The sequence below is a fragment of the Ipomoea nil genome, unplaced genomic scaffold, assembly GCF_001879475.1.
Source record: "Ipomoea nil cultivar Tokyo-kokei standard unplaced genomic scaffold, Asagao_1.1 scaffold2759, whole genome shotgun sequence".
In the NCBI taxonomy this organism is placed as follows: Eukaryota; Viridiplantae; Streptophyta; class Magnoliopsida; order Solanales; family Convolvulaceae; genus Ipomoea; species Ipomoea nil.
Window position 1 is genome coordinate 2,338,189 of NW_017619187.1, and position 26,395 is coordinate 2,364,583.

Genomic DNA, 26,395 nt, shown 5'->3' on the forward strand with positions numbered 1-26,395 from the left:
ATTTTCAGGTTACGTTCAGTGGCCAATTTGAACCTTATTCCTAAAAAAAAATAACTACACTTCTTAAGATAATACAACTGAACAGAACAATACATAATACACAAAAATCTACAAAATCAAATAAGAGCTAGGCTCAAGGGATGCCCCTATATATTAAAAGAACCATCCCTATGGAAATGTCATGTACCATTATAGAACAAATCTAATCTAATCTAACAACGTAATAATGATCAAATGTTGTTGCCGACCTACAAATTAAAGAAAAACACTTTAAACCGTATTAAAGATATAAGCAATTGAAACCGTATTAATGGTCAAATCTCGAGTCAATTTAAGCATGACAGAAGTTTTAATACTTGTTATAGTTTTTGTTTTAAAAATTATATGCACAAAAAATTTTGAGTTTTTGGATTGATAAGGTTTGTAAATAATTAAAGCACAAAATATGAAGCAATAAATAAAGTTGTATAGTAATTTCAATAAATAATAATTTTTGACATAACACCATCCAACAAAATCGAATTTTGTCCACTATTTTCAGGTTTTGATGTCATGTGTGTGTCTATATATATCATTGAATACTAGTTTTAATACTAGTTTTATTTTAGGCTGATCAAATATCACTATCAAATTAGTTTCAGTCCATAATGATATTATTCATAAAGTAATCAACTTAGGTATTCTAAGTACTAAAATAGCTTTTGGTTAGCACTTCATGATGATTACACTATTATTATCAATAGTTCCAACACTTAGTACCTAATCATCTTTGGTCATGATCGACTTGCTCCCACTCCCTAATTAATTATTCATCTCAAAGTTCTCTCATGTCCATTTCCATCAAGTCAACAGGCATCACCCGTTAAAACACACTATTTTATTCCTCCAATTATTTTTTATTAAGTAGAGCAAAGGCTAATTATTATTTAATTTTTCACGTCAAATGATATTGCATTTATCCTTTAATGTTATTTCAATTATTGGATATGACTACTATATGCCCTATCAGATATATGACTACTATATGCCCCTTGAATGACAATATAGTTCATAAAAAAATATATCTTATATATCATTAGTATATGAATGTTCGTTTAATTAATTTGAAAATTTTTAAGGTGTCAATGGACATTAATGTTATTTGTACTCGTTATAATTCCAAAGTGAATGGTGAATAGGGTAAGACTTTGACTTTGTGTACCAATTACAATAGATGCACTCCTCAATAGTCAATACCCCGTACGAACATTAAACATTTTTCAAAAATTTTTGGCTTGTTTACAGTACAAGAAGCATCCAAGACTTTCTTTGATGTTTTATATCAACAATAAATTACAATAAATCACATTATTTTTTTAACGAATACTATTGACCGGACATCACTTTTGCAAATTAATTTTGTATAATTTTCGTACGATGAACATTATGTATTGTCGGTGTATAACACATATATATCGATGATGTATCTAATATTTTCTCATATGAAATATTCATAAAACTATGATGAGGTTTCTAATATGCTAATTAGACCTGAGATTCCATAAATATTTTGCATGTACACCTTGGAAGTCTTGCTCTAGTAATAAGGTGATGGTCCAATTTCCACTGAAGAAATAAGGAGTCACGACTCAAAATTTAAAAAATTAATCAGACGTGATGAAGGCTTTTTGTACACATAGTGTACCTTCAAGGGTGGAATTGAGGACTAACTATACAATTCATGATTTACGTTCTCCAGCGTCCTTGTGTAGACGTTCTGAGACTTAAGATTACTCTAGCATAAGCAGAGAAATCTAATGTATCCAAAAATAAATAAATAAATAAATAAATCTCGTACACTATTACACATAAGACGTCGTTTATATACTAGTACTAGGCTAATAACAAAATTTATTGTTGATTGATGATCTAGTGAGCAGGGCTATTTGCCTATATTCTTAGGCCGTCAGTCAATTTTGGCTTATTTAATTTGACCACTATTAACTGTTTGACTTGGTTAAACAATCAATATAAGTGTTTGATTAATTAACTTTTTGTAATAACTTAATGCTCTGAATGCTAAAATTTAAAAAGCTACTCAAAGTAGCTTTTTCGATAAACTTTTTAAGAAAGTCATTTTGTATGTCATCAGTTAACCGCTAACAGCTAATTTATCAAATATTTTTCTACAATCAATTAATATTAGAGTTAATTCCAGCAATGGTCCTCCGACTATATTGATTTTCCAAAATTAGTCCTCGACTTTTAATTTGGACACTTTACATCCTTTGACTTTCAATTTCTTTTCAATTGAGGTCCTTTCGTCAGATTACGGTAAAGTAGACTTTAAATGAAAGGGTAAATTAGTCATTTCATCTGCCTAATGTATAATTCTTCGTATTTCTTCCTTGTATACGCGACTTCGGACATCAGATTCACTTAATTGCTTAATCGCTAATGGAATTTTGTTCTTCGAGTGGATTTAGGGATTAAGTAATTAAGTAAATTTGATGTCCGAAGTTGCACATACAAGGGAGAAATACGAAGAATTATATATTAGACAGATAAAATGACTACTTTACCCTTTCATTTAAAGTCCAATTTATCATAATCTGACAAAAGGACCTCAATTAGAAAGAAATTGAAAGTCAAGGGATGTAAAGTGTCCAAATTAAAAGTCGATGACTAATTTTGGAAAATCAACATAGTCGGAGGACCATTGCTGGAATTAACTCATTAATATTATCAACTAAATAAAGTCACTAACCTAATCAACTAACCGCTATCCGCTAACAGTCATTTACCAAACACTCCATTAATCATGGATCTCAATGCAATATTCCCCAACTCCGAGGATACGTTGTTTATTAATTCATTTTGATATCTTCCCAGGGTCCTAATGCATGGAGCGGTGTCGTATTGGTGGGAGACACGCTCTTCTTCTTCCTCGTAAATACTAAATATACGCGATTTACAACGGAGCCCCGTAAAAGTCGTAAGATACGACGCCATCGAATTGACGGTTTCACCCCCACCGATTTTAACTGGCTTTCGGGGTGTTTTGGAGAATTCGACGTAGCTGTCATTAAATCTCGCGAAACAAACATACCTTGTGAGAAAACGATTGGTCGTTGAGCAAATGCACGTGGTGTGTAGGAACAACGTAACAAAACTACAAAAGTTGATTCTTGATGGGGCTGCCCCGTACTCACGCGCATCAAGGCGATTCCCCATCACGCCCTTTCACGAACCGCACGCCCAAGCCGCGTGCATTGCGTTGACCCACTCATTTTTCTATGAAAAACTATTATTTTAAAAATTGTAATTTCAGTTATCTAACACTATAAAAAAATATAGACTTATAAAGTACTTTTTACAATTAAAAGCAGAGTTAACTTCACCGGAGATCACTTGTCTTTGATGATAATTTTAAATTTAGTCTCAGATTATCGCTTTTGTCATTTTACATCCCAGACTATCGTTTTTTGAACACTTTTAATTCTCCTTATAATTTTTTCTATTTTTAGTAAGAGCATTTTTGTATCTTCATATTTTTCTTTTGTTATTTTTTCAGTTTCAACCAGTTTAATTGGTGTAGTACTTTACTAAAAATTGGTTGAAAAATATGGTTACTAAAAATCAGAGGTTACTTAAAGTTCTAAACCAATTAAACTGACTGAAACCGGAAAAAATAACAAAAGAAAAATATGAAGAGACAAAAATGCTCTTATTAAAAATAGAAAAAAATTATGAAAATAACTAAAAGTATCCAAAAAACAATAGTCTGGGATGTAAAATAACAAAAACAATAATCTGAAACTAAATTTAAAATTACCACCAAAGACAAGGGACTCCCGGTGGAATTAACTCTTAAAAGCATCGCATATTCGTATGCCGTATCAATACAATAAGGAATTGATGGAAATGCATTAATTTCTTTATCGTTTTTACAATTTAGTACTATGAACATGCCGTGCTTAATTAATTAGGGAACAAATCGAACTTTGAATCATGATCTCTATAATATAATGCTCCCTTAGCTACCAATATTCCATAACGCCATTGGATCCTTTTGCCACTACATTTTTGGTAAAACGATAAATTCATTGTATGATGATATGGAGTATTTAAAAAGGAGTTAATACTCAATTTAATCATTGATTGTAGTTTTTTTATTAGTTTTTTTTTTTTTTTTTTGGATGTAGTCCCAAAAGATTCTTTGTGCTTAATTATGTCATCGACTTTGATGATTTTACTCAATTGAGTCATATGTTAAGATACTATGATAATTTTACCTCTATTAATACTCAATTTAGTCTTCGACTATAATAGTTTTACCCAAGTTAGTCTTCGATTATAATGATTTTCCCCAATTTAATCCTCGACTATAGTGATTTCTCTCAGTTTAGTCCTTAAATTGAGAAAAATACTATAGTAAAGGTCTAAATTGGGTATTAACTCATTTAAAAAAGAGAGTTTGTGTTTGTTTTTATATATACTCAAATTTGGAAATCATTTAAAAAGAAAAACAAAGAATATAATAGGCACAATGATAATGTTATGATCAAACACTTATCATTACGCTAAAAACTAAGCAATAACTATGATTCTGATACCACTTATTAGGATTAAGCGCTTACCACTATGCTAAAAGCTATAACTCGTAGCAAAGACGTAACTATATTTTCTCAAGGTGCTAGACTTAGCGTGTCATGTCTCCGCCTAACAATCCTTCTAGCCACCTGGTGCTAGACAAGACTCTTTACTAGCTTTCGCCCAACAGATAATATATTGTGAAAGCATTAAAAAAATATTACCCGCTATTATAATTGTCAAACATATAAAGAAATATTGTTATTATCGACTATATAATTATACACTATGATGTGACCTAGCAATAATGATTTTCCATCATTGCTAGAACATAATAACTTTTTTTTTAATGACACGATAAACTTGCACTCACTATTTGAGAGTATGGACTAGGTAAACTCCATTCATGTGTAAATAGCTCATCACACAGCTCACACTCTATGAAGACCATGTACGATGAGCTCGATCGAAAGGATATTTATAAGAATCAAACTCGTGATCTTTAGATAAGAAAATCATATTTCGATCACTCGACTACTCTTTTTGGGGCGTAAAATTAAATTTGAGAGATAGAAGGTGATCGAGAGAAGTTGAATGTTAGGTTGGGCGTTGGTAATAATGGGATTCTTCCATCCCTCTTTGGTCTCAAACTTATACTCTATTTGTGCCTCTGATCTCTACATGGAATGCCACCTACAATTGTAGTTGGTGAGTACTCATGGCCTAGCCATGATATATGATAACTTTGTTTAGCCTTATAAGGAAATTATTCCCTTCCCAATGTGTGGTAATCGAATTGTCAATTCAACATATCGCCTATTTGCCCTAGCTACATTGAAAAATGTTTGTTTATCTTAGGTGTTTGGAAACTTGAAAAATGATTTCTAAAAACCATTTTTTAGATTTTTTGTGTTTGGCTACACTTAGAAAATTCAGTCAACGAAAAACATTTTCCGTTGACTAGGGAAAATGTGCTCATTTTGGCAGAAAATGATTTGGCGGAAGTCATTTTCCGCCAACAGAGCACTGTTTTGTTATGGTTTCCAGCGAAAACCAGACCACTGGTTTCCGCCGGAAACCCCTGTTTTTTTTTTTTTTTTTTTTTTTTTTTTAGGTTTCTGGCTATCACTTTGAGTGTCCGCTATGGCCACTGTCGGGGGAGCTCCCACCTGTTGCTGGAGAACCCAGCTCGCCCGAAAATAGGGGAAGAGAGAGGGAGAGCGTTGCCTTCACGAACCTCACGGCACTGCCGTCCCCGCCATCTGTTACTGCTGCCATGGCTTCCAACCAAGCTTCAAGCTGTTGGAAGAAGGTCGCGCGGTGCTGCTGAGTCTTCACCGCTGCCAGACGAGGAAATGAGAGACGGGGGTTCAAGCTGTCATGCCGCCGTCGTAGAGCCGACTGAAAGAGGATAGAGGATCATCAGCTTTTGGGATGAAGGAGATGGGAATTTAACACACACACACACACACACACACACACACACACACACACACACACACACACACACACACACACACACATATATATATATATATATATATATATATATATATATATATATATATATATATATATATATATATATATATATATATATATATATATATATATATATATATATATATCTTCATTATAAATATTTTTATATTCTAAATAAAATAATTCAAATATTTAATTATACAATTCTACTCATTTTCCAGAAAATGAACTAAACACACCAAGACAGTTTTCCAAATACAACCAAACATTGGAAAAGGAAAATGTTTTCTGGAAAATGAATCATTTTTCAGAAGTCATTTTCCTACTTTCCAAACGGACCCTTATGTTATATCTTACCAATCTGGCTAGCTTGCACTATGCACGGTAGTAAAAAATTTTATATTAGACGCAAAGAAGCGAATGGTTCTGTTTGGTAAATGGGTGTTAGCTATTAGCTGATTGCGTTAACTAGAAGGTATAACTAGTTGGTAACATTAGCTGATTATAGAAATGCGTTTGGTAAATTAGTTGTTAGCTTATAGCTGTTTGGTATAATTTTTTTCTCAAAAAACTAATTGAAAAAGTTGCTTTGAGCAGCTTTTTGAAAATATTTTGGAGTTACAAAAAGCTAATTAACCAAACACTTATATTGATTTTTTAACCAAGTCAAACAGTTAATAGTAGACAAATAAGTCAAAATTGACGACTGATAATATGCTAACTGTGTTTTACCAAACAAGACCAATATATTAATTGCAGACGCATAATATACAATTAATATATTATGTGCCAGTTAACAACTTAACATATTATGTGTTCTTAGTTAACAAATTATGTGGTTTCAATTTATTTACAAACATAATCTATTAACGGGAGTCATATAATATGTTAATTGCAAGCACATAATTTTTGTATCAGAGTCTACAATTCAAGATGGAACCTAGCTCATGATATAACAATTGACTGACATAAGTAAGTCGTTTTCTATTGAGCGAAGCCTTTGAGAATCGGGTCATGCCTAATTACTCCATCTATCAATAGGCTTTAATTTTCATCGATTTGAGTTTTTATTCTTTTGACTCATCACAGGCCCCTACTTATGATAGATAGATGTTTAAGAAACTTTGTTGTAGCAGATGAATGAGGAATTAGAGGAGCAACGCAGTCATGTTTTAAGCTTTATTCTCTATATTGGAAAGGACAACATCAATATGGTTTTAAATCCTCAAGCCTACATCAATAAAAAATTTCGCCCAATTACCACATAAATTCGACATGTATTTCGTCGGTAAGAAGCGTAAAAAGTGAGGATTAATATTTGCCAATCATCAAATTCATCAATGATTAAGGGTCTTACTAAATTTAAAAAAAAAAATAAAAAAAATAAAAACAAAAGTCAATTTTATAATTATTGTAATTTTTTTATAAAAAAAACTGCCATCCATCTAGTCAAATCTAACAATTTAGAGCAAAGAGGGAAAAAATGCAGTCATAATTTGATAATTTTTCAACTTTAAGTGTACACTTTACAACAATATATAGTGCACTTTGCAATATGATACTATAATTTTTGGTCAGTTTGAAAGTGCAATGCACTTAAGGTTCACTTATTAAGTTTATAGTTTAGTTTTTTTTTTTTTTTTTTTGGTTCGGTATAGGGTTTTGCTTGTTAATTTGGTTTAGAGGTTTTTTTTTTAAGTGTTTTATTAATTTTCTCCTAATAAATAGATTTTCATGTGAGTGTGTTTTTAAGAATATAATGGATGAGATTAGTTTGCAAGTCTCACTTGAAGCCTAATCCCCTCTCTCTCTCTCTCTCACGATCTTTAAATAGTATCTCTAATTAACTTAATTCCTGCTTAAGACATAGGGGCATTTGAAGACCAAAAATCTAAAAAAAAATGATTAAATGTGATGAAGACTCTTTGTACGCAGAGTGTATTGACATGGGTGGAACTGATGATTGAATGAGGACTCGTAATTTACCTCCTTAAATGTTTTTGGGTAGAGATTTTGAGAGTTTAAAATTAATTTAGTGTAAACGAAAAAAAAGGGAAGAAATAACTCTAGGGAAAAATATAATGGAATAGAAGAAGCACTCTTCTTATGAATAAAAAGTGTGTGACGACAAAGCATCATGCATGCAATGCCACATCGCATATTCTAATACAAGGAAATGCTTCCTTTCTGGTTTTCACGATTTGGTACGATGAACATGCAATGCCTATGCCATGCTTAATTATGGAACAAAATGAACTTTCACTCCCAATATTCCTTTTGCGACTGCTTTTTGGTAAGACCATAATAAATTCATTGCATCATGATATTGCAATTTTTTTATTATTTAAGAATAGAATAGGGTGCCCTTCCCTTTGCCAACAACAAAGGCAAAGAAGAAAAATACCCCCCAGAAAAAAAAAATAGTTTGATGATTATTATGGTATTTTTTTTATTTTTATTTTCAATCTGGTTTAAAAGGAATTTAATGTGGCAATATCAATAAAGTATGATATTAATTATGATTAATTTAAAAGTTGAAAACTAAATATAATAAGGTTATAATTAGGGGTGATAGCGAATAGAGCTTTCGGCAAACTACTCGTGTTCGCGTTCATTTATTAAGGTAAACCAACATTAACAAACAAAATTTAGAGCTCGGTTAATAAACGAACAGAGTCTGAACTGTTATAAGCTCGTTTGCTAAGAGATCACGAACAAGCTCTTCGTTAATAATGTTTGGGAACAAGCTCGTTTAATATTCACGAACAAGTTCGTTCGATAATGTTCGCGAACATGTTCACACACACACACACACATATATAGGGAAGGTATCAGGTGCGGGAATAGCTTCTCGTGCGGTTGTGCGGTTGTGCGGTTGGAAGCACATTAAGCATTAAACTGACGCACTTTAAGTACACAACACACGCACATCACACAAACAAAACACCTTAAGAACACAAATCACGTACCTTAAGAACACCAACCACTCACCTTAAGCACATAATAAAGCACCTTAAGAACACAAATCACGCACCTAAAGTTTTAAAAATGGTTCACTTTAAGTTTCGCATATCTGACGCACCTTAAACATACAAATCACGCACCTTAAGATGAAAACAACGCACATTAAGAAGCAAACTCACGCACCTAAATTTCAACAACTACTACCATTAAGTACACAATCCAAGCACTTTAAGCACAAACTCACGCACCTTATGTACAAAATTCAGACACCTTACTCACAAAAATTATGCACCTTACTCACAAAAATCACACACCTTATATACAAAACTCATGCACCTTATATACAAAATTCACACACACACGTTACCCCTTTTCTAATTATTGTATCGTGTGAGCATCTATCCTAGAGTGGATAATGCGAGGCGGCGAGCATTCTAGTACAGAAGTATTCTGACAATTCAGCCTTTCTTATCACTCTATCAGCTAGTCGACGACCACAAACATTTTTGTATGGTCAAAAGAAGATCGAGAAAAACAGCAACTGCTAACCTGCTGTATTCAGTAAAACCTGTCGTTAGTTTATCCTCTCTCTCAGATCTATCGTTGAAAATTTGAACAAAAAAAAAGATAGAAGCGTGTAGTGTAGTTTTATATGAATGATTGAAAAAGTGGAATGCTAGCTTTCAAACGTTAGTAAAGTACGTAATTAGTCAGACTACTTTCGTTTTCGTTGTCGACACAATTTGAACAAATTCCTTTCATCCCTTCAAAATTCTATCTGTTTGGTCCCAGCCTTGGAATTGAAATTGGAGGTTTCACACACACAGACATCTACCCTAATTTATAGTCACTATTCGTTAACTCTAGTTAGCAAATGATTACAAAAATGTAAACCAACTTAAGTTGTTCATATGACCGGTTCAATCTAAGATAAAAGTCGAACTTGTAACTTTATAAATAAGATGTCATAGATTAATGTACCAAAAAATGTTAAGTTGTAAATTGATAAATAATAAATATGTTAGTTCACTTTTAATCCTTTTTTTATTAGAACATCCACATTTGATCCTAGTATTATTGTGTCATGATCATTTTTTGCCATATGTTAACAAAATCGTTGAAATATCATTAAATACATAGAAATTTCAATCATTTTTATACAAAGTGAGTCGACCCCGTTATATTTTTATGTTTTTCTTTTTTGAAAAAATTCAAAATTGGAGACTAAAATGTCTTTGTATTTAACGATATTTCAACGATTTTGTTAACGAATGACTAAAAATGGTCATGCCACAATAATACTATGACCAAATATGGATGTTCTAATAAAAAGGACTAAGGGGGTGTTTGGTTGGATGTAATTTAGTTGTAATTGAATTGTAATTCAATGAAGACTTCAATTACAGTGTTTGGTTGGATCAAATGCTTTTGAGATAAGAAAAAGTATAAGAAATGACAAAAATACCCTTGTTGATTGTTATTATTATTATTACACAAGGATATTTTAGTTTTTATGCCACTTTTTTCTTCTCATTCCCAATAATTATATTCTTCCCTACCAAACAATGTAATTTGAATTCCAACACTATTCCTACCTTATTTTTTTTTCACCGAATTACAATTCTTTTCCTTCCTAATTCCTTCCTCCCAACCAAACACCCCGTAAAAGTGGAATGTCACATTTAAATCTAGTACCAAAAATGGAATTAAGTCAAACTGTAAATTACGGAACTATAAAATATGTATTTATTTGATATCGTAAAATAGGTAGAAGTAGACCTAACAAAAATTTTCCCAAACCCTATCCGTGCAACGACACAATGATTGGTGAACAATGGCTCTGCCTCATCAACGATTATCATTTTGGACGGTTTCCATGTATGGATATGTATGTAGTTTTCATCTTGTTCCTATTTAAGCTCCAAAAAAACTATATATTATATGCTCAACACGCTTCATCATTCTTCCAAGAACCCTAACCCTAAGGGCCCCTCACACCCCGGTCCGACAGAGCATTTGGGAGGATGTAAATCATGGTGACTCAACTGAACATGAACCATAGAGGCTAGATCGGTGCTCACTGCGCACAAGGAGCCCCCCTCACTTTGAGAGGTTGCTCCCACACTGCCGCTGGTGAAACTCAATCCCTAGTCATTCTTCCAAAATTTCACCTCTATGACCAGTGCTTCCAAAATTTCACCTCTATGACCAGTTGAGTTACCCATGCGGGCACGCTTCATCATGTATATATGGACCATACGTAATTGATCAACTCATACATAAAATATGAACATAATTAAACTCTAACTATACCATAAAAGTTAACTAACAGGCATAGATTTGACCTAATTAAATTTTACATTTTGACATGTATTTTCACCATAGTTGATTGGGTTAGTGGGTTTCATTGAGTTCGGAAAAAATGATTTATAGAAGGTATAGTAGGTAGAGAAGGTCTATCAAATAGAATAAGAGTGATTAGGCATTATTGGGATTGAGCCAACGGCCAAGAAGATACGACAGAGGGTAATTGATAAAGATCGGACGGAGCATGTGCAGCGTCGACAATGAATGCTTTGCGACAACAATGTTGTTCGCATGCATGAATCCATGCACGTACTTTCTTCTCCGACGTAGACGTATGCATTGCTTTTACCACACTGCAATTTGCTTTCTGCACCATTAATTTGCTCTGCCACCACCGTATTCACATGCTGCTATCCGATCCATTCACTCTTTATATCACCTTCGTGTATGTATATATATATATATAGTTGAGTTCAGGTGTGGTCGCCGCCCCAATAGTTATGCAAATATACACCAACGTTAGGAAATGCACAACAAAAAACGCACAAATTAAATACGCATCATCAAAAATTTCACTATTAGATATCAATAAAAGCATCACACAGTATTGAAAATGCACCATTAGGAGTGGGATAGTTGACTAGTTGAGCAATCATTATACGATGGATCATGGTTCACTTTATAAAATAAACTTTTGACATATGGTACATTTTTAATATACTAAAGGTACATTTTTAATACACTAAATGTTCATTTTTTAAAAGTACATTATTTGAGTACTAAAGATACATTATTTGGTATACTATCAAATAATAAATCTCTAGTATACAAATAATATACATTTAGTATATTTACAATGTACATTTATTCCTGGTCTACATTGAAATGTGGACTATGGTCCACGGTATAATTTGCCCTATTAATGAGAAATAAATCACGGATGTATCTCAACTGGCTTACAAGTCTCCAAATACTTGGATGCTAATACGACAATAAAGTCACATTTATACTCCCTTTTTCTTATCATTGATATAATTCAAAACACAATTACATAAAATTAGATTTTTTTTTTTTTTTTTTTTGTGATGATAGAAACCCACAGTCACTATCCAGTAATGTATACTGAGTAAACTTTGCTCTCATATAATAGCCCGCAAGTTACACCGGAGAAAATTGGAGCTTTTTTGTTCATATTAATGAGAGTTAAAATTGTATTAAAGAACATGTTTGCTATTCCATAAGAAATGGAATAAGCAAGGAATAGAATAGGAATTGTATTCTATTGTTTCGTTCGCGCAAGGAATAAACTTTAATGGCCCGTTTGGTTCACAGAATAGGCCGGGAATGGCATAACATTCCCAGTAATAGGCCTATTCCTTTGTTTGGTAACCATTTCTATTACCAGGAATAATATTCCTGTTAATAGCCTATTACCTCAAATAAGATAATAGCTATTACTAGGGCCCCCCTGGTATTAGCCTATTACTGAACGCTCAGGAATAAATTTTAAAATCTATTTCCTTTTTTACCCCTTTCTTTAACCTAATTTTTTTATCCTATATATAAATTTATCCTAATTCACCACCGTCGTCGCCACCACCACCATCACCGTCGCCACCGCCGCCACCACCATCGCCGCCGCCGCCACCACCACCACCACCACCGTCGCCACAACCATCGTCGCCCCCACCACTGCCACCGCCACGACCATCACTACCACCCCAGCACCACCACCGCCGCCACCACCATCACCACCACCGCCACCACCACCACCACCGCCACCACCACCACCACCATTGCCGCCGCCGCCACCACCGCTATATATATATATATATATATATATATATATATATATATATATATATATATATATATATATATATATATATATATATATATATATATATATATATATATATATATACAAAAAAGGTGTTTTCGGTTAGAGTACAAAAACTATTCCCATATACTTAAGTATAGCTAATACCAGGGGGTCCCTTAGGAATGGCTATTCCCCCTACAAAGGGAATAGCTCATTTCCGGATGTTATTCCCAATCTTGAAAGATAAACCAAACAATGAAATATGTCTATTTCTGAAAATAGTATTTCATTCCCGACCTATTCCATGAATCAAAAAGATGGTTAGATCTTTAAATGCAAGAAGATATTTAGAATTCCGTAAGAAAGTAGCTAATACTTAGGATCTCAATAAGTGACCAACTATCCTTTCATAAAAGTCTTAATTTGAGACTTTTTAATTACTTAAATCTTATGAGGAAGTTATCATTTAATAGATCTAAAATAAACCGGGAAGACCAAATACAATGAACTTCAAAGCATTGCTTTCAAAAATTTTATAATTTATAATAATAAGGTTGGACCACATTTAGAATTTGCTTGCTGGTTACAAACTCAATCATATCATGCACAACTTGTATGGCCTTTCAACCCTTTCAACATAAACCAGACATATATCTCCTATCCTCTTTCCTTCTTATCCTTCAAATTTTCAATATCTGTTTTTTAAGGCAACTTTGTTTTATGGTCTTCCATTTTTATTTATTTATTTTGTTTTGCAGTGAGTACTATTATGTGCATACATATATGTACCACCATGGCAAAAAGAAAATAGGGGAAGAACAAGCTTAATAGAAAACATTTCTTTTCCTAATTTTTTTCAACCACTTAATGAACAAACATCCCAACGACGCCGCTCTTTTTTATTTTTGGTCACAAAATCACGAAATACTAAAATTATATATATTAATAATTTGATTAATATATATATATATATATATATATATATATATATATATATATATATATATATATATATATATATATATAATTAACTAGCTAGTTGCTAAAATATTAATGGCAGATTCGCAGAATAGGCCTAAAATGAAATAGCATTCACAATGTTCCTGGGAATGACATATTCCCCTTACAAGGGAAATAGAGATTCCTGGGACCCCTGGTATTAGGCTATTCCCCTTGCAAGGGTGTGTTTATTGACCACAGAATTCTTCATTTTTATGGAAACACCAAAAAAAAAAAAAAAAAAAAAAATCAAAATCAAACTATGTATTTCCTATACATTTCTTCAAATTTAGAAACATAATGGACTTGAAAGTTGCAACTACAATTCCCCAAATTGAATCCAATAGAAACTACAAAAGAAACTATAATATCAAAAAAAAAAAAAATCCGAAAATCCTTTTAAACAGGAATGAGAATAAGAATAACATGGATGGAGAACTTCATATAGGAATATGAATGTAGCATTTACTATTGAGACAAACACTAATTACAACTTCATCAGAGCATTACAACCGAAGCAAGATACGGAGGGGGGAGCACATAATAATCGTCGATAGAAGAGCAGTAAGCGCCAACCATAGTATAAAGGCATACAGCACTAAGTAGCGATGGCTATAGGAGCATATAAGGTTGCCAACATCATAGTCGCATCAATAGTACAACACAACATAAAAAGGTTTAAATTACCAGGAATTAGAAAGAAGTTAAAACTTCCATCCATCCATCCATCCATATTGAAGAATCAAGCATACAAAGCTGTTAGCTCCTTTGGCGATCTACCAATCCCATTGTCATATTGCTTGCAAGCAGCCAGCTCCTTTGACGATCTACTGATCTCATTTTGCTTGCAAGCTGTACCCTGGGATAAAGGCAGATATATACGACAGTAATGAAAATCTTACACCGGCTATTATCCCTAGCTTCCATCTTCGACCGCTAATACTATTACTAAAGATCATGAACAATTTACAAAAGTCGCTTTCACTCTGTCGTGAAGGAAGCAAAGGGTGATGCCTCGATCCTTCAGTATGGATGGGGACAAGAAATAAACTAATGGTATTTGGGATTTTAGAAGTTTTCTTCAATTTTCTTTGCAAGGGTATATGTATAACGGGTAACGGATTAGGCGACACTTACCTCGCTGTCCTGCCATATGGCACCGACACACTTGGAAAAGCTAATGCTGGAACTTCTTAGTAAGCAACGCTCACTGTTGTTTGTTTTACAGTGACCATTCTGAGAATGACCTATATCTGAATCAGCAGCAGCATCCGATTTCTTATTCTTCGGTGATGCACGGGGGCTAGGGAGACATCTGTGAGCAACTGCAGCCACAACATGCTGATCAAAATCACCATCCTGATCCGTATCCTCATCTATGGAAACACAGACCCGCTCTCTGGAGATAAAACAATGACCTTTAGAACTGATACAGAGTTCAATCATCAAATGAAGTGAAAGAGTTGTGATTTCTAACCTAGGCAAGGAAGCATATCGCCTTGGAGCATTTCTGACACTTTTACCATAGTGATCCTCAAGATTGTCAAACTGTTGCTTAAAACAATCAACTCCACTATAATAACAAAGTAAAAATCCATGTGAGTGTAGGATGTGAATACAAACACACAGCACCAGCGAGTGAGTTGTGAAGTGAAATGCTAGTGAATGACTGAAAACAATTGCATAATTAAAGGGGTATATTCAATCTCAAAATGCCATGATCGGATGCTTAATAATATAAATTGTTGTGTGGTTTGCAGGCTATTACACAGGAGTGGAGTTTACCCAGTGCACACTCTTGGGTAGTGACTGCGGATTTCCCTTGTCACCCCAAAATAATAATAATAATAACAATAACAACAACAACAACAACAACAACAACAACAATAATAATAATAATAATAATAATAATAATAATAATAATAATAATAATAATAATATAAATTGCTGATATAAACCACCTTATGTAACCATTTTCCAAGTTGGACCACGATGTGGAGCAATAGAGTAAAGCTATCCCTGAATACGAACAAAGGTTCCTTTTTCCCGTGGATACAATAGTAAAAGATGGAATAATAAAATTTGGGTGGATTCAATCTTAACAGGAACAGGGATGCCTGGTATTGCACAAATTGCATAGCATGTTATTGAGACAATAATCTTCCAACAAATAAAATACCACCTCCATTCTGAACTCTCCAAATGTAATGCACAAGTTACTCAATGATTACCAAGGGAGGGTCATAATTCATAAAGATATCATATCATTTTGGTCATAATGTCGGGATAATAAATGGCTTCCAATTCTGCATTATGTTTCAATGCAACTGGATGACAGCATTAGACATTTTTAAAGGCTTGGTCATAATTACACTCAATTATCGAACTTCACTGGTTTACCAGCATAACCAGTATCCTTATACAAGGTGACTTGTATAGAACACATTGGGAAACAAGATTAATCAGCAACTTGCCAACTCTCGTCCCTATGTTTTTGCCTCACAAACCCCTATGAAACTAATTTGGTCCATTAACCCAAACATTCTTCAATTTGGTCACTCAGCCCACATTTTAAAGAACCCCTTACAAGACTGTTAAATGAAGATGACTTGGTAAATACCAATTGACCTGACTTGATCAGAAGTGCGACAGGTTGTAGAGCAACTATATATCCCATTCTCTCTCTACAAATTCTGTCTCCTAAATTGCATCTCACTTCATCCCTTCTCTAAAATCCTAAGCTACATCTCCCACCCACCCCACCCCCCCCCCCCCTCACACTCTCTGTGTGAAACAATCCTATCATATCACAGCATCATAGAGAGATGCTGCCTTGTCTCTAGTGCTTGCATGAATAGAAGCTTCCAAGAGATGGCAAGAGAAAAGGGGGGCATAAATTGATTATCGATTTTGAAGTCAGTAGAGAAACAAAAAAATAAACAAATAAAGATGGTATGCTGCAAGCCTGCAACCCTGGACTTAGAAAATGTCAAGCATTATGTCCCACGAGGTCAACACAATCTCTGAATTGAATTTTCAGGCAAGGGTTAGAAGTTTGACTGACAATCTGGGGTGACTGTTCAGGGAATGATTGGAGGAGAGAAATGTATGTCATTGACCCAAAAAAAAAAAAAAAAAAAATGGTGATGGTGCATAGTTTTTATCACCAGCAGATCTATCAGAAAAATGTGAGGGTTGCTGGAGCAAGAGATGTAAAAGTAAAACTCTGGAAACTTCTAATACCAACAGACCTCCAATTGTTTTTCACATAGTACCTAACAAGTAGTAAATTAGGATTGAATGATAAACATGTCAAATTGCTATTCTGCAAAGTATAAAATTTTAGGTGCTAGAATAAATCCCAAAAAAAAAAAAAAAAAAATCACTTCTGATTTTGCTGGTTGTTCACGGTACCTTTTAATTTAATAATTTAAAGAGAGCAAATTTTCTTCTTGAGTAAGAACTTTATAAAATAAAGAGCAAATTTTCTTCTTGAGTAAGAACTTTATAAAATAAAGACTTAAGAAGAAAAAGGCATGAAAGACTTAAAAAATGGATGTTGCATTAGAAGGAATATAATGAGATATATTTTTATCTTGATGATAGCTTGAGACCACCAGGAAAAGAAAAAATGAACATGCAGTGAGCTAAAGAAATAAATAGCACCAAAAGACATAAGCTTCTTAAAAAGGTCATTGCAAAACCTCGGATACAGAAAGCTAGTGTGATCAATTCCATGAAGATACTCCTGCAGCATCTGAGGATGGTACTCCAAAATCTGTGTTTTTAGATAAAGGTACCTTGTAAGTAAAAATAAAAAATAAAAAAAAATAGAATAAAGGTATTACTCTGTATATTGAGAAAAGATCAGATAGCCAAATTAGTACCTCCCTGTATACAAGCTCCCTAACATCATCTTTTGTCAGTTTTCTCCTTTCAAAGTCAAATTCAAATCTTGAAATTGGCCTGGCAGAAGGTTCTTCTTCAACATTTCCCAAACCGTGAAAATATGGATCTGCCAATGCCTAAAGAAGAGATCAAAGAATCACCAATATCAGGATAAGAACCCCTTTATTTAAAAAGAGCATAAGACATTTAGGAAAGTTATGCAAACTTTTCTAAACACCATTAATAATATTACCTCTTCAGCAGATGGACGATCTTTCGGATCAAATGCAATTAAACGTTCAAGTAGTCTAAGAGCTAGTGGGTCAATATCTGGAAATTTTTGCGAGAGAGGAATAGGAGATTTCTTCCTCATGCTACTTAAATATCTCCTGGCCTTTTCATTTCGAATCTGCATATATTAGGTAATACTTCACTGAGATGCAGCCAAAGACAAATAGAAGTTTAGCAACTGCTATAGGTAAGAGGAGAGGTATACCCTTGAAATGGTTTCAGTGGAGGGAGTGCCCAGTAAATCAGTGATGATATCCAGCTGGTGGACCACATTTTTCCCAGGGAAAAGTGGTTTTCCAGTAAGCATTTCTCCAAATATACATCCTATGCTCCAGATGTCAATTGCTGGTGTGTACTGCAACAAATGTCATGAATTAGAAGTCCACTAAGAGATTTCTTAAGACCATTGCCTAATCAAGAACCATCTAGCGTGCATATCAAGAATGAATTTAAACAGAAATTGATTTGTTTATCTGCATTAAGAATCCCAATTGAAGAGATTCTCTTGATGGGAACAAAAACTTTTATTTTTACATATACACAAAGAAAATGTCTTTTGTGCATCAAGAATAAAACCCTGACATTTGTTTGCCCTCTAGATGATGCTAGAACCAGAAGAACAGACGGACAGTACAGGAGTCACATGATAGATTAAACTTAGGATGAAGAGAGTTACTCTAGATGACAATCGAACTTTGTACTTGAATATAGAGATGTTACTCATACACAAAGTTTAACAACAAAGGGCAAGGCCAAATCATAACTAGAAAAATGATAACTATGAAGCAAATTAAACCAAACAAAACAACAGTGCCCACTAAGTTATCATTATAGCACATTCAGATCCTTAAACCATCTAAGCTAGCTACCTATCAATATAAAACATCTAGGTGGTGATCGGGAGTTACAGACCATTCAAAAGCTATAGAGCAGTTGTTTATAGAAATGAAGATAGTTTAACTTGGAAATGGAGTTCAGTTTAGAAGAAGTCATATAAGCTTAATAATTTATTTATGGGGAAAACATGAGAGCATTAATCAAGATGATGAAAGCTCTCATGTTTGCCCCATAAATGAATTATTAAAGCTCATAATGGTTGCATGAGAAAAAGGCACATATCTCTGCACAAACAATTGTTTGTATAATACACTTACTTTAGAGAAGAAGGAACCACAAAGTTCAGGAGCTCGGTACCAACGTGTTGCCACATAGTCCTTCAAAGAAGCAATAAGCTTTAGCATAACCCAGGAAATTAGAATTGTAAAAAGTGGGAATATAATTACAGTGCTTATGTGCATGAATTGCAATTGAATAAAACTAAACTCAGAAACTTTAAAGGAGAGGAAACACATACAGTCCAGAAAACAGCAGATGGGGCATCACCAAATGACACCCGAGCAAGCCCAAAATCACAGAGTTTCAATTTGCAATCTGCATTAGCTAGAATGTTCTTTGGCTTTAAATCTCGATGGAGCACATTTGCTGCAAAAAGAGAAGGCATTAGAAGATTTATAGTCATGTATGTAAAAAAAAAAAAAAAAAAAAAAACAAATAAATAAATACTTATAGTTGTTTCTAAAGCATGGACAAACAGCAACCTGAATGCATATACTTTAAACCCCGAAGAAGCTGATACAAAAAGAACTGGAAATGCTCAGGAGTCAGGTTGTCATTTGTCTTAATCACATGGTGAAGGTCACACTCCATTAACTCGAAGACAACATAGATATCTTTGAATTCTCTACGACATGGAGGCAACATTATATGTTTTATTTCTACAATATCAGGGTGTCGAAGCAAGCGAAGGAGCTTTATTTCTCTCATGATGCGAGTAGCTTCTGAAACATGCTCAAAAACATCATTGATCTTCTTGATAGCTACCTTCTCTCCTGTATGAGTATCAACTGCAGCAGCTACAACCCCGTAGCTTCCCTTGCCAACAACCTCTTGGATCTCATACTGACTCGCCTCACCATATTCAGTGAAGAATTCTTTGAAAGGCATATTCTGCAATGTAAAAGATATAATACCTGAGCTAGGTTTTCTACTAAAACAAAGAGAGATTCAAAGTGCAATATAAATGTATAATAAATAAATAATCAAACATAACAATAGAACAGGTGAAATGAGAATGACCTTCTACACCCTAGTTTTAAGCATATCAACAACAGGTAAGAACACTTCTTTTCCCCACCCCCCCCCCCCCCCCCCCAGTCCTACATATGGAAACTAAATGCCAAGCAGGCAATTCCCTTTGTGTCGCCACAGAGAATGAACTGAACTGATGCCGCTTGAATATCTACCCTGTATATTATCCAGGCCAAGCACTGTTCAATATCTAGGAAGTTCATTCAGTTGAAGTAGATGGCGGAAAAGTGAAAGTGATGGTACAAACAACTAACCCAGTGCACTTGAAAACTGATGGTAAAATTCCAAATACTACAGATTTTAATGTTAATAATAAATTATAAGACTTTGATCAGTTATGTCGGATAGGAATCTGTTCGGCTTAAAGAAATCTTGGCTTTCAATGTTGATTGATTAGGGTTCAAAAACACCTTGAACCTACTTTGTGCCGAATGTATTTGAAGCAAAAATACGTTTAGGTCCATAATGCACTAATGGCAATCCAACCTATTCTCCTAATCTGCAATTAGTTATATCTTGCGGAATATACCCAAGTTTGTCCAAATTATTTGAATTAGAATAGCACAGTTTGATTCGATAAGAGCACATAGATTCAAAACAATAGGCCTTAACCTATTACTCCGACTTGAATCTTCACATAATAGAATCAGAGGCAAATGAAATAGAGCTGTGCAAAGAAATAGTAGACCAAAGATGGTTTGAGACTTTGAATTGCAATCATTAAGTGAATCATATATTTATTGGGATTTCAAGGTTTATATTTCCCCTTCCCTAAACCCTAGGTGTGCCAAGCTAACAACTCGTATCAACTTAACGGCAGGTCACTTGGCAAAATAGCAGTATCTATAAACAGAAAATAATAGTTCTATCTGGCCGAATGCATAAGAAGCCAGATCTTATATATTATGTTTATATGCACAAAGTAAGGTGATTAATTGGATAAGATTAATTGCAAAATCATAAATAGATATGTGAAATTTACAAGTGGTTTACTTGTATGCTTATTCTTCAAAAAAATCTGATAGTGATGTTAGATTACAATCATTAAAATAAAAAAAATAAAAAAAAACGTTAACCAAGTACAGAGATCAAAACAATAAACTTAAATATCAAACTGCAAGATATACAAAATACACAAATTTACCATTTATGAGACAACTCCTTGTAGAATTTACTCCCAAACCTACAAGTGTGTCAAAAGACAGAATAAGATGGAAAATGAACTCAGAAAATGCAGAACTTCATATCCATTGCTACACAACACATCGAAAATGAACATAGAAACTTCAAACTCATTGATGTAAGACGCATCTCTCCACAATAAACACAAACAACACTGCCGCAAATCTACGACACAATCTCGAAATCAAGTGATTTAACTTTACTCCCACATGTTCGCAACAATAGTAAATCAAAATCTGCTCTTTTCTCCCCTCGAACCCAATTCGACATCATAATTCCCAACAAGAAATGAAAACAAAACAAAAAAAATCCAAATTCCACTCCAAACAACATCATCGCTGCAGAAAAATTACCTCCGATGACAAAAAAATCAGTCTCCAAAAGCTAACCAGAGCAGCTGAGCTCGGTTCCCGGCGCTTTCAGAGATCGAGAATTTGTGAACTCAAAATGACAAAATTACCATAAAAATCAAAGCGTAAAGTCGATGAATAAACGCCCCCAATATATATGCAAATTATTAGGTGGACTGGGCGTCCACGAGTCCATATGTTCACAATTTATCTTTAAAAATTTCACATATTATAAATTATGATATGTAATTGATTAATTTATTTTGTATTTATAAATTTATTTTAGATATTACAATTACACAATATAAACATATTAAAATTTATTAACCATATCCAAAAATATATAATTTATATATTATTTATAATTATAGTCTATTTGGTAAGGTGTACCCTGATCTATAATATAAGAACTCCAATATATATCAATTTATCTACACACGCAGCGACACGTAAATGTCAAAACAGAATATGTCAGGCCCCAAAAAATATCATAGCGTTCTGAAAAAGTTACATATTTAATTTAATTTAATTTAAATAAATAAATAAATGCCAACCATATATTAAATTGGTGGACATAAGAAAATAATAAAATAGAACCAATCGATAGATCTTCGGAATCCATCCTAAAAGACAAAAATAATACCAATCCGCGTCCTTATTTTGCGAACCTTATCTTCTCCACGCTCCCCTGTCGCCTTGTCAGTCTGTCATCACCATACACAAACAGCCCTCGAGATTCAATGTACATGTATAATGTGTATATATACATTCATACTATATATATGTGTGTGCTCGCGCATATGTAATTCACACAAATATATAGATATAGATGGATATATAGGTGACTCTAGAGGTTGTGAGAATGGTAAGAGCATTTACACTACTGTTTTTTTTTTTTTTTTCTAAAAGTTCTTGTAAATGTAATTAGGAAAAAGAATTTAGGAGGAAAGAGTAAAAAGAAAAAATAATAATAAAATAAAGTTGTGACAGCCATGCATAGGCCGCGCGGATGGCATATTTCTACAGTGGGTTTCACGTTTCTACGAAAAATCACTTCGTTGCAAGAGGAACTCCTTCCCTCTTTCTTTTCCCTCTCGATTCTTTATGTTGGCCATTTTACTCTCAAAAACCGTGAAAGATCTGCTGATGTAGATGCTCTTAAGGAGAAGCTTGTTGGAAAAAATAGCTTAAAATGGCATAAAAATGCATGTTAAGTGACTATTTTGTGGTACAATTATCAGTGGGGTCCACTTCCGATTTGGGTCGGGTCAATGTGGATTCGGATTCTTCGTAGTGAGACGAAGAGATCGATATATTGTACGCTCAAAACGGATAATGGGTGAATGAGATATTGATTCTCAAAGTAGACCCATTTGAGTTGGAAAATGAAGGGATAAAGTGAGCTTTGTAGAATTGTATAGCATAAAGGCTCTCGCGCGCGCGCACCGGGAGGTGCAAATCAAATTCCAACTAGACGAGATTGAAAAAGACTTGATTCAAGCCCGAGCTCGTGTGCGCGGGCACGAATGTCGTCCGGAAATTGGCGTGGCCTTACGGGCTAAGTTATGCCAAACTTCGAAATCATTTTCCAACACACGCCACTGGATGTGGCCGAAACCACAGAGGTTTCGGCCTAGCTGCCTAGATGGTTTCCGCCTTGTGGCCGAAACCTGTAGGTTCGGCTTTGGACAGGCCGAAACCTATGTCTCGGCCTTGCGGGCCGAGACTGTGTAAGGGCCATGGCCGAAACTTCCATGTTTCGGCCTGATGGTCGAAACTTGAAGTTTTAGCCTGCACGAACCTGTATTGCTTTCTGTGACCGTTGGGTGTTCAATTCTTACTGTTACGGAATTAAAAGCTATTTAAGTCCTCCACCCCTATATAAGAAGGAGTTGGGCAGTAGAGTTTTTACACAGAAAAATTGAACACGAAAGTTCATCTTTTTAGCCTCAAAACCTCTCTGCTTCTACTCTTTCTTTGCCTACTGTGTTCATAGCTTTGTCTTGCTCGCCGGATTCCTTGTTTGAGTGCTCAAACATTGAATCACTAGCAAGTTTTATCCTAGGAAGCCTAGGCCACAACGCTCCTAGCATCTTTGGGAGGTGGCAAATAAGGTTTTAAGGAAAGAGTGCATGCTTGACTCTTGCAAAAACCCAACACCAAACACTAGCCAATTTCTTCATCTTTTCTTCCCTTCTTTCTAGAAAATAATAATCATTTTTTATTTAATTATTATTTGTTTTTTCTACCAACGGTACCAACAAAGCTGACCCCTCCGCATAGAGATTATGATAGCGACGGCTCTGTTGTTTGAGGAAGGGCGCGTTTGGAAGGGTTTTGGAGCCTCCGTTCAATTTTTAAGTTCGACATCTAAATTTAAGGTCTTTATGGGCTCTAGTTTGAAGACGAGTGGATGAATTATATCGCTAAATGAGGCGAAGTCACCAAATATTGTTTCGTGGAGCTAGCTTAATTGGTTAGATTGATTGAAAAAAAAAAAAAAAAACGTGATTAGATCACCTTTTAAAGTCTTGCTCTAAGAGCATCCACACTAGTGGATAATATGGAATTATTTTTACATGAATTCTTTCTAACTAGAGTTAATAGTTGATGTGAGTGTGAATTATTTGAGAAATAATCCTCCTGCAAATGAGAGGATCATGTTAGAAAAAGAAAAAGAAAAAGAAAAGAAGAATGAAGGGCTGGCAGCCACATCTGATCCGTCTGGTTCGCATAGCATTCATCCGTCTTTTATATTTATTAACATTAACATTTAATTTGTTTTTTTATTGTTTTATTATTTATATTTTAAAATTTTCACAAATTTCAAAATTTTTCATTTGCGAATTTTTCACATTCAATATTTTTCATTTGCAAAATTATTTCTTTTATTGTTTTATTATTTACAAATTTTTCACAACCATCTTTTTTTGTTTCATTTGCAAATCCAGTATGCAGTTTCACTATTTTTTATTAAAAAAAATTATAAATAAAATAGATAAAGACATAATTAAAATATAGTGGGTAAAAATGGTGGGTTCACAAAAAATTTAAAAAAAAAAAACTTAAAACTGATGTGGAGAAGAGTTATCTGTGATTGAGTGAGATAGTGGAGGATGAGGTGGATGCTGGGGCTCACAAATAACTCATAAAAACCCCAACTGATAAGGATGCTCTAAAAATAATATAGTGAGTTAGAATCCTACTATGAACTTGGTAGTCATTGAGAGACCTCGATCAAAAGAGATGAAAACCTCCACGTACGCCGGTGTATAGACATGTGAAAACCTATATGGAGCGGTTTTCAATTTACCTCCTCCTGCGGTTATTAAACAAGGACTCTAAAAACTTAGAATTAATTTAGCGTAATTTAATGTATTTAACAAAAAAAAAAAACACTAAATACTTGTATATTAATATTCACGAAATACTAAATTCATATCTATTTTTATTTATTTTTTAACTATTCAATTTCCAATCTCCGCTCAAAACGTCGTCATATGTTGATTTTGGACGACGAAATCCACCGAACGGACCGGAGTTGACAGCTTAACCATCGAAATTGGAATTTAAGATTGTGGTTATGATTCTTTTGAAAACGATTTCTCTCTTAAAATGGTGATATATGGTTGTAAATAATTTCTTGTATTTTTTTTTTCTTTTTAAAATTTCAGCCGACACGTGTGTGTGTCGTGTTGAATCGTTCGCCTCATCTTTTGGGACAAACTTAGTGCGCTTGTGTTTAACATGACTGCACCTCCATCTCTTTAAAATTACACATTTACCTTGTGTTCTTTATATTTAGGGCCTTTAGGGGGGGGGGGGGGGGGGGGGATTTGCTTAAGAATTTAGATTTTTTTTTAAAGAGCAAATTTTAGTTTTATTTTTTATTATTATGATATTGGTATATTTAATTCTATTTTTTTATTTTGTTTTATTATATTCTTAACTTTTATTTGATTGTTTTAATTAATTTTTTTTATTTAAAATTCTATCATTCCATTAAATTTCAATTGATTTGACTAACGTTTATAAAGAAAGGAAAAAGAATATTAATGACTCATACGGGTTTAGCTCAATGGTTTTAGTGAGCAGTATTTGAGAGAAGAGACAAGGTCCAAACTTCGGCGGCAGTACCGGTATTTGGATTTGGCTCTGTCCGTTGAATAGAGGTAGGATGTTGGTCTTAACCGTACCCTTCACAATACCAACCTCCGCTCAACAATCTTTTTAGTCATCACCAATTGCTAAACTTAACCCTTCACCAGCATTCGCCAACAAGTCTTAACCGTACCCTTCACAATACCAACCTCCGCTCAATAATTTTTTTAGTCACCAATTGCTGAACTTAACCCTTCACCAGCATCCGGCAACAAGCACTCTTCTCAAG

General features: G+C 34.0%; 1 protein-coding gene and 1 long non-coding RNA gene across 8 annotated transcripts; both read right to left on the reverse strand.

Moving 5' to 3' along the window:
• Nucleotides 1–4,593: 4,593 nt before the first annotated feature.
• On the reverse strand, nt 4,594–13,110 carry LOC109156811. The gene is made up of 3 exons (XR_002050118.1): nt 13,099–13,110; nt 5,224–5,228; nt 4,594–4,666 (listed from the first exon to the last, which is right to left on the reverse strand). It is a non-coding gene; the product is annotated as an uncharacterized LOC109156811 (long non-coding RNA).
• A 1,452-nt stretch (nt 13,111–14,562) lies between these two features.
• On the reverse strand, nt 14,563–22,830 carry LOC109156810 (mitogen-activated protein kinase 9-like). Of its 7 annotated transcripts, none has more exons than XM_019304663.1 (12): nt 22,674–22,830; nt 21,619–21,656; nt 19,924–20,352; nt 19,680–19,807; nt 19,480–19,539; nt 18,531–18,680; nt 18,288–18,443; nt 18,034–18,171; nt 17,851–17,924; nt 15,624–15,719; nt 15,284–15,545; nt 14,563–15,005 (listed from the first exon to the last, which is right to left on the reverse strand). In XM_019304663.1, exons 1-12 carry the CDS (start codon nt 22,772–22,774, stop codon nt 14,889–14,891), a joined length of 1,749 nt encoding a protein of 582 aa, XP_019160208.1. In that variant the 5' UTR covers nt 22,775–22,830; the 3' UTR covers nt 14,563–14,888. The 7 variants fall into 7 exon arrangements, with proteins under 7 accessions (XP_019160208.1, XP_019160210.1, XP_019160212.1 ...); XM_019304665.1 differs by having other exon boundaries at nt 19,924–20,332; nt 21,618–21,656; nt 22,649–22,828; XM_019304667.1 differs by lacking the exon at nt 22,674–22,830 and adding an exon at nt 22,009–22,168.
• Between the last annotated feature and the right edge of the window lie 3,565 nt (nt 22,831–26,395).

Coding starts and splice junctions, on each gene's coding strand:
- LOC109156810 (XM_019304663.1), bottom strand. CDS start 22,774: ATGTATATATACACATTATACATGTACATTGAATCTCGAGGGCTGTTT. Junction 19,808..19,923: donor TTTAAAGTATATGCATTCAG/GTTGCTGTTTGT, acceptor CTCTTTTTGCAG/CAAATGTGCTCCATCGAGAT. Junction 15,546..15,623: donor CGATATGCTTCCTTGCCTAG/GTTAGAAATCAC, acceptor TTTTATCTCCAG/AGAGCGGGTCTGTGTTTCCA.